Raw genomic sequence first — 13,067 nt, forward strand, 5'->3', positions numbered from 1 at the left:
TGTAGTGTAATATGTAAGTAAGCACATTCAGTGTAGTTTAAATTGTATTTTAGTTAGGGAATATGAAGTAAGGGAAAGATTAGTGAAGGATGGATTTTAATTAGAAAGATTCCCAGTAGTTAATCTTGAGCATTTCAAGTTAATTTTGAACTAGATCTGAGATACTGCCCTGGTAGTATTATAATTAGACAAACATGTTGGAGCCAACTTAAGATCCATCTGCTTTCCTGTTCTCTAATTAATATTAAAACAAACTTGGTTTAGTTGTTTAAAGGTAAAACTTTTTTCTTTTTTTTCCCCTTACTATTGGTTCATAAAGCAGTACCTTTTTACTGATAATTTTAGGCATGTAACAACTGCTTTGCAGTTTAGTGCTGAACTAAATTCCATTACATGCTGGTTAAAAAAACCTCAAGATGATCTCATTGTATTGATTATTTCTGATAGCAATTGCCTTGAGCCAAATTCTATAGGTAATGGATCATTTGTTCATAGAGTATACCTGTGTTAAATTTTTTGTGTTGTTTTACCATCCTCTGATTTAATATTCAGATATTAACTTATTTAGAAGGAAGTTTGTGATTTCTATAATCATGAAATTTAATCTCTTTAATGCTGTTCACACCACATGTGATTAATGAAGAAAAAGTTACACTTTTAAGAAATGTTTAATTTTTTGTCACATGTTTTAATAGGTTCGAATTGAACAAGTAATAGTTGCTGAACCTGGGGCAGTTTTATTATATAAAATTTCTAACCTCCTCAAATTTTACCACCACACAATCAGGTAAGTGGAATGGTTAAATGTGCTCATTAAGTCCCATGTCATACTTCATTTCAGTTAGAACACAGTGTAATATTTGTGTGTGTGTGTGTGTGTATTCTATTTGTTGACTAAGTGTAAACTAGTAGAACCTCCACACTGTGTGAGTCGTCATTTGCATGTTATACATGTTGTAGTTTGAGGTCCTTTATTTCCTTTTTCCTTTCTTTTCCAGGCGTAACTGTACACACACACACAAACACACATTTGTACACGTACCACTTAGATAGCAGTATAAGTCTACAATAGAAATATATTTTGAGTCCTTCTGTATTCGAGATCCATGGCACTTAAAGCAACTCTATATTATACTCAGAGCAGGGCATAATTAGTAAAATGTCCTATTCTGGATGTAAATAACATAAATTCTTCTTTAACATTTAGTTTTCCATTAATGGTAAACAGAACCATAGCTTTATCTTCTCTAAGTAATATTAATAGCTATCTTATCTTCTCTAAATTAAAGTGACTTTATCTGATTAGGAACTGCTTGTCTTGTCTAGGAACCACTTGTCTTATCTAAAATATAATCTTTGACTCTAAACTTTGCATTCAATTTCACCATGCATATATCATTTGACAGCATACATACACTTGAGCCCTACTGTAAATGTCACTCACTGTAAGACCATGTTATATGTGAGTTGTGGTAAAACAGTGGTGTTCCAAGCTATATTTTTGATAGTCTATTAAAAAATCATTTTAGATGACTTTTTATAAGCATACCAGTATCAGGAACCGAAGAATCACTTTCAGTACATGAATAGGAGAATAAAATTGGAAACTGTTTTATATACATGGTTGTGTTACATTCTGCAAAAAATGAGAAACCCCACTGGACAAGTCTTAAGAAATATCCTTGTAGGAGAAAATTGAGAATTATAGGATGTACAGTAGTTATTTAAAAATGTTACCAAATTTTTCATAATTAGTTTAAATATACTTTTTTGGCAGATGTATAATCATAATACTTTATAATTTTCAGATTTGTTACTGATATGGCATAAGTTTTATTTTAAAAAGCTCAGTATTAATAATATTTTCTCCATAGAGCTACTGATGGAATGGCTTCCTCTAAATTAAAATCAGATCTTCTTAGATAATCAAAACATGCATTTACTGTAATAGCGGAAAAATAGCCACATGGATTTGCATGCTATAAGGGTTTAGTCTAACCCACTGCTTTTCTAAGAGATTAAGAGATATTGAAAACACTGTAGTTCGCTTTCATTTATTTGTCACCTAACCTAAAAGAAAGAAAAAAAAAACTCATTTCTTTATGAAACTAGAGTAATTGTTTTAATTCACAGGTTATATTCTATATAAAAACTTTTATTTAAATCTGGATCTTTTAAAAGAATTCTCCCCAGTTATAGAGCTAAATTGTTTAGGCCTGCTTGGCAACCAGAAATATTCTTTGCTTTTAGTGGCATTATTGGAAATAGTGCAACTACATTGTTGACTACCATTGAAGAAATGCATTTGCTGAGCAAAAAAATATTCTTCAACAGCTTAAGTCTTCATGCCAGTAAGTTAATGGACAAGGTATGTTTGAAAAATGCAGTTCTTATACTGTGTGAGTCTTTCACATTTAAAAATGCTGTTTTACTGCTTTTACACTGGTGACAGTTTTTTTCCCATTTCATTTAGTGTTCTCTTGAGTTCTTCCTGTGAACAAGAAAATTCATTTTGGGATGGCTTACTGGATGTAGGCTTATAGTCTGTTCCTGGAGCAGTATAACATCGAGTCATAGTTGGAAGTAGCATCTCAAAGCCCTAGTTTTACTACTATTTTTCAATAACCCACAGTTCAGTTCAGTTGCTCAGTCGTGAATGACTCTTTGCGACCCCATGAATCACAGCACGCCAGGCCTCCCTGTCGATCAGCAACTCCCGGAGCTCACTCAAACTCATGTCCATCGAGTCGGTGATGCCATCCAGCCATCTCATTCTCTGTCGTCCCCGTCTCCTCCCAACCCCAATCCCTCCCAGCATCAGACTCTTTTCCAGTGAGTCAACTCGTCGCATGAGGTGGCCAAAGTATTGGAGTTTCAGCTTTAGCATCAGTCCTTCCAATGAACACCCAGGACTGATCTCCTTCAGAATGGACTGGTTGGATCTCCTTGCAGTCCAAGGAACTCTCAAGAGTCTTCTCCAGCACCACAGTTCAAAAGCATCAATTCTTCGGCGATCAGCTTTCTTCAGAGTCCAGTTCTCACATCTATACGTGACCACGGGAAAAACCATAGCCTTGACTAGACGGACCTTGGTTGGCAAAGTAATGTCTCTGCTTTTTAATATGCTATCTAGGTTGGTCATAACTTTCCTTCCAAGGAGTAAGTGTCTTTTAATTTCCTGGCTGCAGTCATCATCTGCAGTGATTTCGGAGCCCCCAAAAAATAAAGTCTGACACTGTTTTCACTATTTCCCCATCTATTTGCCATGAAGTGATGGGACCAGATGCCATGATCTTAGTTTTCTGAATGTTGAGCTTCAAGCCAACCTTTTCACTCTCCTCTTTCACTTTAATCAAGAGGCCTTTGAGTTCGTCTTCACTTTCTGCCATAAAGGTGGTGTCATCTGCATATCTGAGGTTATTGATATTTCTCCCGGCAATCTTGATTCCAGCTTGTGCTTCTTCCAGCCCAGCGTTCCTCATGATATACTCTGCATTTAAGTTAAACAAGCAGGGTGACAAGATACAACCTTGACGTACTCCTTTTCCTATTTGGAACCAGTCTGTTGTTCCATGTCCAGTTCTAACTGTTGCTTCCTGACCTGCATGATGAACTCTGGAAGGAGGTTCGTGACATTGTACAGGAGACAGGGACCAAGACCATCCCCATGGAAAAGAAATGCAAAAAAGCAAAATGGCTGTCTGAGGAGGCCTTACAAATAGCTGTGAAAAGAAGAGAAGCAAAAAGCAAAGGAGATAAGGAAAGATATAAGCATCTGAATGCAGAGTTCCAAAGAATAGCAAGGAGAGATAAGAAAGCCTTCCTCAGAGATCAATGTAAAGAAATAGAGGAAAACAACAGAATAGGAAAAACAAGAGATCTTTTCAAGAAAATTAGAGATATCAAGGGAATATTTCATGCAAAGATGGGCTCGATAAAGGACAGAAATGGTATGGACCTAACAGAAGCAGAAGATATTAAGAAGAGGTGGCAAGAATACACAGAAGAACTGTACAAAAAAGATCTTCACGACCAAGATAATCACGATGGCATGATCACTCACCTGGAACCAGACATCTTGGAATGTGAAGTCAAGTGGGCCTTAGAGAGCATCACTATGAACAAAGCTAGTGGAGGTGATGGAATTCCAGTGGAGCTCTTTGAAATCCTGAAAGATGATGCTGTGAAAGTGCTGCACTCAATATGCCAGCAAATTTGGAAAACTCAGCAGTGGCCACAGGACCGGAAAAGGTCAGTCGTCATTCCAATCCCAAAGAAAGGCAATGCCAAAGAATGCTCAAACTACCGCACAGTTGCACTCATCTCACATGCTAGTAAAGTCATGCTCAGAATTCTCCAAGCCAGGCTTCAGCGATATGTGAACCATGAACTCCCAGATGTTCAAGCAGGTTTTAGAAAAGGCAGAGGCACCAGAGATCAAATTGCCAACATCCGCTGGATCATGCAGAAAGCAAGAGAGTTCCAGAAAAACATCTATTTCTGCTTCATTGACTATGCCAATAACCCACAATTTGTAATTAAAGCAGACTTTCTATATTTAATAGGTCAGGACTAAAATGACATACAGATTGAAAAACTGGAACTTTTAGTAAGTACTTTTTCTAAACAGCTGGCATATATTTTTACACTGGTGGTCTAGCTTTTTCCTTATGGAATTTATGTTCCTTTGAGTTACATACTACAATTATGAAACAAGTAAGATAATAAAAAATTCCATAAAAGCAGGGAAAAAAAAAAACGCAACAACAAACAAAAACCTCAAAGAGTTCTGTGAGAGCTAGTATTTTACATTGAGCATTGCGTTGTGCAAAAGTAAATTGGTGAGACTGTAAGGAATGGGTTTATAACATCTTCCTTTGTTTTTGTTTCATTATTAAGGACTCAGGTTTTTCAGGGATGTATCACAGTCACCATTTTTGTTTTAAATTACGCTGCTCTATCCAACTGCCTGGTTCTATTAGACGCAGGTTTGTAGTATGGTGTTGAGCAGTCAGTAGCAATCCAGTTCAGAGGCCTTGGATTTTACATTCCCAAGTTCAGGGAAACCTTAAGAGTCTACTGTCTGACCCCAACATAGGATTCAAATTTTCTGGAAAAGCAGCATGAATTTGTGGAGAGGAAGTATTTCACTTATGTGTTTTAACTGTATCACCAAAAGTTTACTAACAGGCAGTCAGTTCTTGTTTTAGATAACGGTTATATAAGTTATTATTTAGACACAATTTTTCTAAAATCATTCATCCATGAATGTTGCTTGATAATGAGAGTACAAGGGCAAACAGTGAAGGTCTGTTGGTCTCAGATTGCTCTTCCACTCATGGAAAATAGTCTGATAATCAATCAGTGCTTACTGTAGAATCACGTGTTTTATGGAAGACGTCCGCAATGTGCTATGCTGGCACATGAGGGAGGGGTATTAGTTTAGCTCAGTCGCTCAGTCATGTCCAACTCTTGGACTGCATGGACTGCAGCATGCCAGGCCTCCCTGTCCATCACCAGCTCCCGGAGCTTGCTCAAACTTATGTCCATTGGGTCGGTGATGCCATCCAACTATCTCATCCTCTGTCGTCCCCTTCTCCTCCTGCCTTCAGTCTTTCGCAGCATCAGGGTCTTTACCAACGAGTCAGTTCTTCGTATCGTGTGGCCAAAGTATTGGAGTTTCAGCTTCAGCATCAGTGCTTTCAATGAATATTCAGGACTGATTTCTTTCAAGATTGACTGGTTTGATCTCCTTGAGGTCCAAGGGACCCTCAAGAGTCTTCTGCAATAGCACAGTTTAAAAGCATCAGTTCTTTGGCACTCAGCTTTCTTTATAGTCCAACTCTCACATCCATACATGACTACTGGAAAAACCAAAGCTTTGACTAGATGGACCTTTTTTGGCAAAGTAATGTCTCCACTTTTTAATATACTGTCTAGGTTTATCATAGCTTTTCTATGATAGCTTTTAATTAAAAGGAGCAAGCATCTTTTAATTTCATGGCTGCTGTCACCATCTGCAGTGATTTTGGAGCCCCCAAAATTAAAGTCTCTCACTGTTTCCATTGTTTCCCCATCTATTTGCTGTGAAGTGATGGGACCGGATGCCATGATCTTAGTTTTTTGAATGCTGAATTTTAAGCCAACATTTCACTCTCCTCTTTCACTTTCATCAAGAGACTCTTTAGTTCCTCTTCTCTTTTTGCCATAAGGGTGGTGTCATCTGCATACCTGAGTTTATTGATATTTCTCCCTGCAGTTTTGATTCCAACTTGTGCTTCATCCAGCCCAGCATTTCGCATGATGTAGTCTGCATGTAAGTTAAATAAGCAGGGTGACAATATACAGCCTTGATGTACTCCTTTCTGGATTTGGAACCAGTCTGTTGTTCCATGTCCAGTACTAACTGTTGTTTCTTGACCTGCATACAGATTTCTCTGGAGGCATGTAAGGTGGTCTGGTATGCCCATCTCTTTCAGAATTTTCCACAGTTTGTTGTGATCCACACAGTCAAAGAATTTGGCATAGTCAGTAAAGCAGAAGTAGATGTTTTTCTGGAACTCTCTTGCTTTTTGCATGATCCAGCGGATGTTGGCAATTTGATCTCTGATTCCTCTGCCTTTTCTAAAACCAGCTTGAACATCCGAAAGTTCACAGTTCACGTACTGTTGATGCCTGGCTTGGAGAATTTTGAGCGTTACTTTGCTAGTGGGTGAGACAAGTACAGTTGTACATTTGTTTGAACATTCTTTAGCTTTGCCTTTCTTTGGGATTGTAATGAAAACTGACTTTCTCCAGTCCTGTGACCACTGCTGAGTTTTCCAAATTTGCTGGCATATTGAGTGCAGCACTTTCACAGCATCATCTTTTAGGATTTGAAAGAGTTCAACCGGAATTCCATCACCTCCACTATCTTTGTTCATAGTGATGCTTCCTAAGGCCCATGTGACGTCGCATTCCAGTATGTCTGGCTCTAGGTGACTGATCACACCATCATGGTTATCAGGGTCATGAAGATCTTTTTTGTATGGTGGTTCTAAGAGGAGAGTGAAAAAGTTGGCTTGAAGCTCAACATTCAGAAAACTAAGATCATGGCATCTGGTCCCATCACTTCATGGGAAATAGATGGGGAAACAGTGAAAACAGTGTCAGACTTTATTTTTTTGGGCTCCAAAATCACTGCAGATCCTGATTGCAGCCAGGAAATTAAAAAATGCTTACTCCTTGGAAGGAAAGTTATGACCAACCTAGACAGCATATTAAAAAGCAGAGACATTACTTTGCCAACCAAGGTCCGTCTAGTCAAGGCTATGGTTTTTCCCATGGTCATGTATGGATGTGAGAGTTGGACTGTGAAGAAAGCTGATCGCCGAAGAATTGATGCTTTTGAACTGTGGTGTTGGAGAAGACTCTTGAGAGTCCCTTGGACTGCAAGGAGATCCAACCAGTCCATTCTGAAGGAGATCAGTCCTGGGTGTTCATTGGAAGGACTGATGCTAAAGCTGAAGCTCCAGTACTTTGGCCACCTCATGCGACGAGTTGTCTCACTGGAAAAGACTCTGATGCTGGGAGGGATTGGGGGCAGGAGGAGAAGGGGATGACAGAGGATGAGATGGCTGGATGGCATCACCGACTTGATGGACATGAGTTTGAGTGAACTCTGGGAGTTGGTGATGGACAGGGAGGCCTGGCGTGCTGTGATTCATGGGGTCGCAAAGAGTCAGACATGACTGAGCGACTGAAGTGAACTGAACTCTGTGTATTTTTGCCATCTCTTTTTAATATCTTCTGCTTCTGTTAGGTCCATACCACTTCTTTCCTTTATTGTGCCCGTCTTTGCTTGAAATGTTCCCTTGGTATCTCTAATTTTCTTGAAGAGATCTCTAGTCTTTCCCATTCTGTTGTTTTCCTCTATTTCTTTGCATTGATCATGAGGAAGGCTTTTTTATCACTCCTTGCCAGTCTTTGGAACTCTGCATTCAAATGGGTATATCTTTCCTTTTCTCCTTTGCCTTTAGAGAAGGAGTATATATGTCCATAATAATATACATATACAGAGGGGGAGCTTTCCAGAGAAGGAGGTACAAGAGTTGAACTTTGAAGGACATAGGGGATTAGATCGGTGAAAGGGGGCATGGGTACAGGTTATCCTAAGTAGAGGAAACAAAAAGATTATGTAACTCTTTGTTTAATGAGACAGGATGGAATGTAGACAGAGAGGTCAGGTTGCAGACAGGGTAGTGAAGGGATTATCACGGAAGTAGTTTTTATGAAAATACATACTCTAAGGGAAGAGCCATAGGGGACAGATTCTTGAAGGGTAAAGGTAAGTCTTCAAAAGTTGGTGACTGATAGAATGTGGTTAAATCAGAGGAAAGAGTTCTAAAATAATTCATAAGTTCCCAACCTGGGAATATTGATACTGATTGCAAGTATCTGGAATAAAGAGAAAGTGCAAAATCTAAGTGATAAGGTAACGATAGGGATAAGGTGACGATATTATCTAAATTAGACAAGACACATGTGGGATATCCTCCTATATAGGAGCCGTGCATTTGGATTTACAGGGTTTTGTTTGTAAAGAGTTGAATGGGTTTATATGAGGTCACTAGGAATCGTGTTTCCCATCACGTCATGGGAAATGGATGGGAAAACAGTGGAAACAGTGTCAGACTTTATTTTTTTGGGCTCCAAAATCACTGCGGATGCTGATTGCAGCCATGAAATTAAAAGATGCTTACTCCTTGGAAGGAAAGTTATGACCAACCTAGATAGTATATTAAAAAGCAGAGACATTACTTTGCCAACCAAGGTCCGTCTTGTCAAGGCTATGGTTTTACCAGTGGTCATGTATGGATGGATATGAGAGTTGGACTGAGCTGATCGCCAAAGAATTGATGTTTTTGAACTGTGGTGCTGAAGAAGACTCTTGAGAGTCCCTTGGACTGCAACGAGATCCAACCAGTCCATTCTAAAGGAGATCGATCCTGGGTGTTCATTGGAAGGGCTGATGCTAAAGCTGAAACTCCAATATTTTGGCCACCTCATGCGACGAGTTGACTCACTGGAAAAGACTCTGATGCTGGGAGGAATTGGGGGCAGGAGGAGATGGGGACGACAGAGAATGAGATGGCTGGATGGCATCACCGACTCAATGGACATGAGTTTGAGTGAACTCCGGGAGTTGGTGATGGACAGGGAGGCCTGGCGTGCTGTGATTCATGGGGTCGCAAAGAGTCGGTCACGACTGAGCGACTGAACTGAACTGAGGAATCGTGTTTAATGAGAGTAGGGCTTCTAGGACAGTCTTGAGAAACAGTGGCATTTAAGAGAAGAAGGTAAGCCCAACGATGGCGGGATTCTGAAGAAGGTTCTAGAGGCAGGAGAGAAATGGAAAAGGATTTTATCAGAAAAGCCAAGAGAGTAGAAGTGAAAGGGTGGTTGGTGACACATACTATAGGAAGAGTTCTATTAAAAAAGAGACAGCAGGTTTGTTATCTTGTCAATATGTAGGTGATCCATGATTTACTGATGACAATTTTATTCATGTGGTGGGGGCAAGAGCCAGATTGCAATATGCGAAAAGCACATGAGCTTATTACCCAAAGCTTTACTAATTGGAAAACATAGGAACTAATAAAAACTAAAAGTAAAATGTAGGAGGCATTCTTATTGTGAAATCTGAAAAGAGAATAATAAAGCAGAATGGTAAAAGGAAAAATGAACGTATATTTCTACAATCTGTTAGAAAAACAAAATTATTTGTTGAAAAGATCAACAAAATTGACAACCTTCTAGCCATTCTTTAAGCAGCGACAAAATTTAATATTATAATATCAGAATTGGAGATAATAACCAGAGAGGAGGATTAAAACTTATTAGATATTTAATTAAATTGTTGAGGGAAAATATTAGTAAATGAGAAAGGAGAAGTACTTCCTTTACTGTATGCTGCTGCTGCTGCTAAGTCACTTCAGTCGTGTCCGACTCTGTGTGACCCCAGAGACGGAAGCTCACCAGTCTCCCCTGTCCCTGGGATTCTCCAGGCAGGAACACTGGAGTGGGTTGCCATTTCCTTCTCCATCCTTTACTGTATAAAGATTAATAAAACTAACAGCCAATATCATGATTAACATAGAAGCACTAGTATTATAGTTCTGTTTAAGTCAAGAAAGAACACAACAAGAATACTTGCCAAGAACTTCTTATTTAAATAACAGTCCAGATAAAGTAATGAGAGATACAAACATTTTAAAGGAAGAAATAGGGGATTATTTGTGAATGCTCTGATTGTGCTTCAAAAACCCAAGGAATACAATTGGTGACAAGATCAATATACAAGGATAAATAATTTTGGGGGAATTTGGCAACATAAGAATCTGGCAACCAGGGAATTTGGGGAGTTTGGCAACCAGGAATCTCTTTACCCCATAGACAACTGCACCAGTAGAATTTGTCCAGTGTAACTCTTTTGGAACTCTGGAGTCTATTGAAGAATTGCAAATTCTAGGGGAAGGCTTGGGTTGTAAATGGCAGTCAGTTTGGGTCAACTTCAACTCTTGGCACACTTGCAACTACCCATCTCCCACCCCCAGGGCTGTGACGGGCAGCTCTGCACTTGTTCCTTGGGTGCCTTGCACACAGCTTGTAGAGCCAGGGTGGACAAAAAGGACCCTGTCCTCCGTACCTCTGAGATCTGTGCTCTTATCCCAGAGTTGGGAAGAGAAGGGTGGCCACTGTTTCTACACCTCCGTGTTGTGACAGACTCCTCCTCCTAAATTAGTCAATTGGCTAAATTGACTTCCTGGTGATTTCAAAGGTTAGTGCATTTTTTCTACCCACTTAATAATTTTTTCGTTTTTCCCATGATGGGAGTCACACATTAAAAACATTGAAAAACAACTGTATGTACAAGGGAAATTAAAAAGTAACCACATGTTCAGGGGAAGGAGCAGGCTCAGAAAGACCTGGAACTTTAGTTTACACCTCAGCCTGATCCTTGGCACAGAGATAGCCTACAGCAAGTTAAAAAAAAAAAAGTAACAAGAAATGGCACCTCCTGGAGAAGGGAGAGAATTTATTTCCAGGGTTAACAAATACTGTTTTCAGCAAAAAATCACAGGGCACTCAAACAGGGAAATGTGGCCCATTCAAAGCAAATACCTTCTTGCAAAAGACTTGATTGCACATCTCCCAGCCAAAGACTTTAGAACAGTTGTTAAACATGAGTCAAGAGAACAGTGTGTGGACAAAGTGGAAATACCTACCATGAGTTAGAGAATCTCAAAAAGGAATTCTGGAGTTGAAAAGTATAGCAAACCAAATGAAGCCCTTAGAAAAGATTATACAGCCTGACCAACTGGGATTTATTCCTGGATTGCAGGGATAGCAAGTGAAAGTCAGTCATCATAATTTCCATATGGATTGTTTTTTCAAGTCCTTTGCCATTTTCCTACTAAGTTGTATCTTATTCTTGTTATTTTCTGATATGTTTATACATTATGAATATTAAGTGTCATATATATTACAGATCTTTTCAATGTCATCATTTACCTTTTGATTTTGCCTATAGTATATTCTGATATATCCCTTTTAATGTTTACACAGGAAAATCTAACATTTTTTTTCTCTGTTGTTTCTCCTTTGGGAATTTGCTATAAAATGTACTTCAAAAACTTTCCCACATCAAGGAAATATATATAGAATTTATTATATGCTAAAGTTAATATCTATTAGTGGGAAAGTATTAAATTATTTAATAAATTTGTATAAATGCATGTTCTTAGGTCTTTCTGTAATTTCACTTTTATATTGAATTTTTAATCTACATAAAGTTTATTTTTGTCCATGTGGGGAAGGAAGGATCACACTTATTTTTCTCAAATGGTTTTCCATTTATTTTGTTTTATTGTTTTTCAAAAAACCCACTAAGTTCTTAAATACTGTTAAAATGAAAGTTGCAGGAAAATACAATGGTTAATGAAAGGCAAATTTTAAGTCTTCCAGCTAAATTCTGGAACAGAATAGGATAAAAACAGGGGAAGAAAGAATTGTAATTTGAATATATTAAGTACCAATTAATACTGCAGCCTATGTGAGATTAGGTGAATGGATTTTGACTATTATTATTTTTTATTGTTATTATCTATAATTATGCCCTGAAGTGTTTTTCTTAGATATGAATTGGATAATATTTAGGGATATTTTAACATTATGTTGAGATTGGAATATGATACTGTTTATAGCTTATTTTTTACTTATATGTACACAACCGTTTCAGGTTTCTTTGAGAAAATCTTACTTTCTCCAAATTTTAATGTTCCATATTTTATGTTAAGTATACTATCATCTTATTCTGCCTCTTATAAACCATTCATCTCTTCCAAGAAGATTATAGCCTTATGAGGAAAACATGTATTGCAAAATGGTCTTCACTGCCAAAGCACCCAGTTTTTGTTAATAGAATTTTAAAGTGGATTATAAAATTGTTAGGAAGAATAGCTTTTAAAATAAAGATATAGCCAGAAATGAACTCTTTTATGATTCCTTCTTTGCTTTTAAAAAGACACATTTGGGAGCTAATTCTTTATCTGGTATGCTAAAGGAAAATTCAAGGACATTATTTTATTGAAAGATGCACCTTTTCCCTAACAGTGTTTGAAGCACTTCAGTAGTCAGGTATGTGTACTCCCTTGTTTATCAGGCTCTCCTGAAACATTCATAGCTGTGCATCTAGCAAAATCTAAAGGATCCCCTAAAAGATAAAATGTCATATCAGTTTTAGCTAGAGAGACATTTTCTGAAAAGTTCTTTTCACTATAGTAATTCAATACTAATTTAAAGAGTATGTTTTATCATAAATGAAACCCATATCAAATTAATAGTAAGCAGGGTTGATTTGCTTAGCACTCTGAAAATAAAATCTAAATGGTCCTTTAAATTTTGATTTAAATTCTTGGATATCACTGCTGTTTAGAATGTCTTTTTACTGTTCAAATGGTGGGCTTCCGTCTATGGGGTCACACAGAGTTGGCCACGACTGAAGTGACTTAGGAGCAGCAGCAGGA

General features: G+C 38.0%; 1 protein-coding gene across 3 annotated transcripts in view; it reads left to right on the top strand.

Moving 5' to 3' along the window:
- The window catches only part of COG6 (component of oligomeric golgi complex 6), a 59,140-nt gene that overhangs the window by 25,254 nt on the left and 20,819 nt on the right, over positions 1 to 13,067 (top strand). For all 3 annotated transcript variants that reach the window (XM_055426197.2, XM_055426198.2, XM_055426199.2), the window contains 2 exons: positions 696 to 787; positions 2,251 to 2,368. In XM_055426197.2, the coding sequence (XP_055282172.2) occupies positions 696 to 787; positions 2,251 to 2,368 (210 nt within the window). The remainder of the gene's footprint in view (positions 1 to 695; positions 788 to 2,250; positions 2,369 to 13,067) is intronic.

This window comes from Moschus berezovskii, chromosome 13 (genome assembly GCF_049115385.1).
Source record: "Moschus berezovskii isolate FMDL1 chromosome 13, NW_MosBer_1.0, whole genome shotgun sequence".
NCBI lineage: Eukaryota > Metazoa > Chordata > Mammalia > Artiodactyla > Moschidae > Moschus > Moschus berezovskii.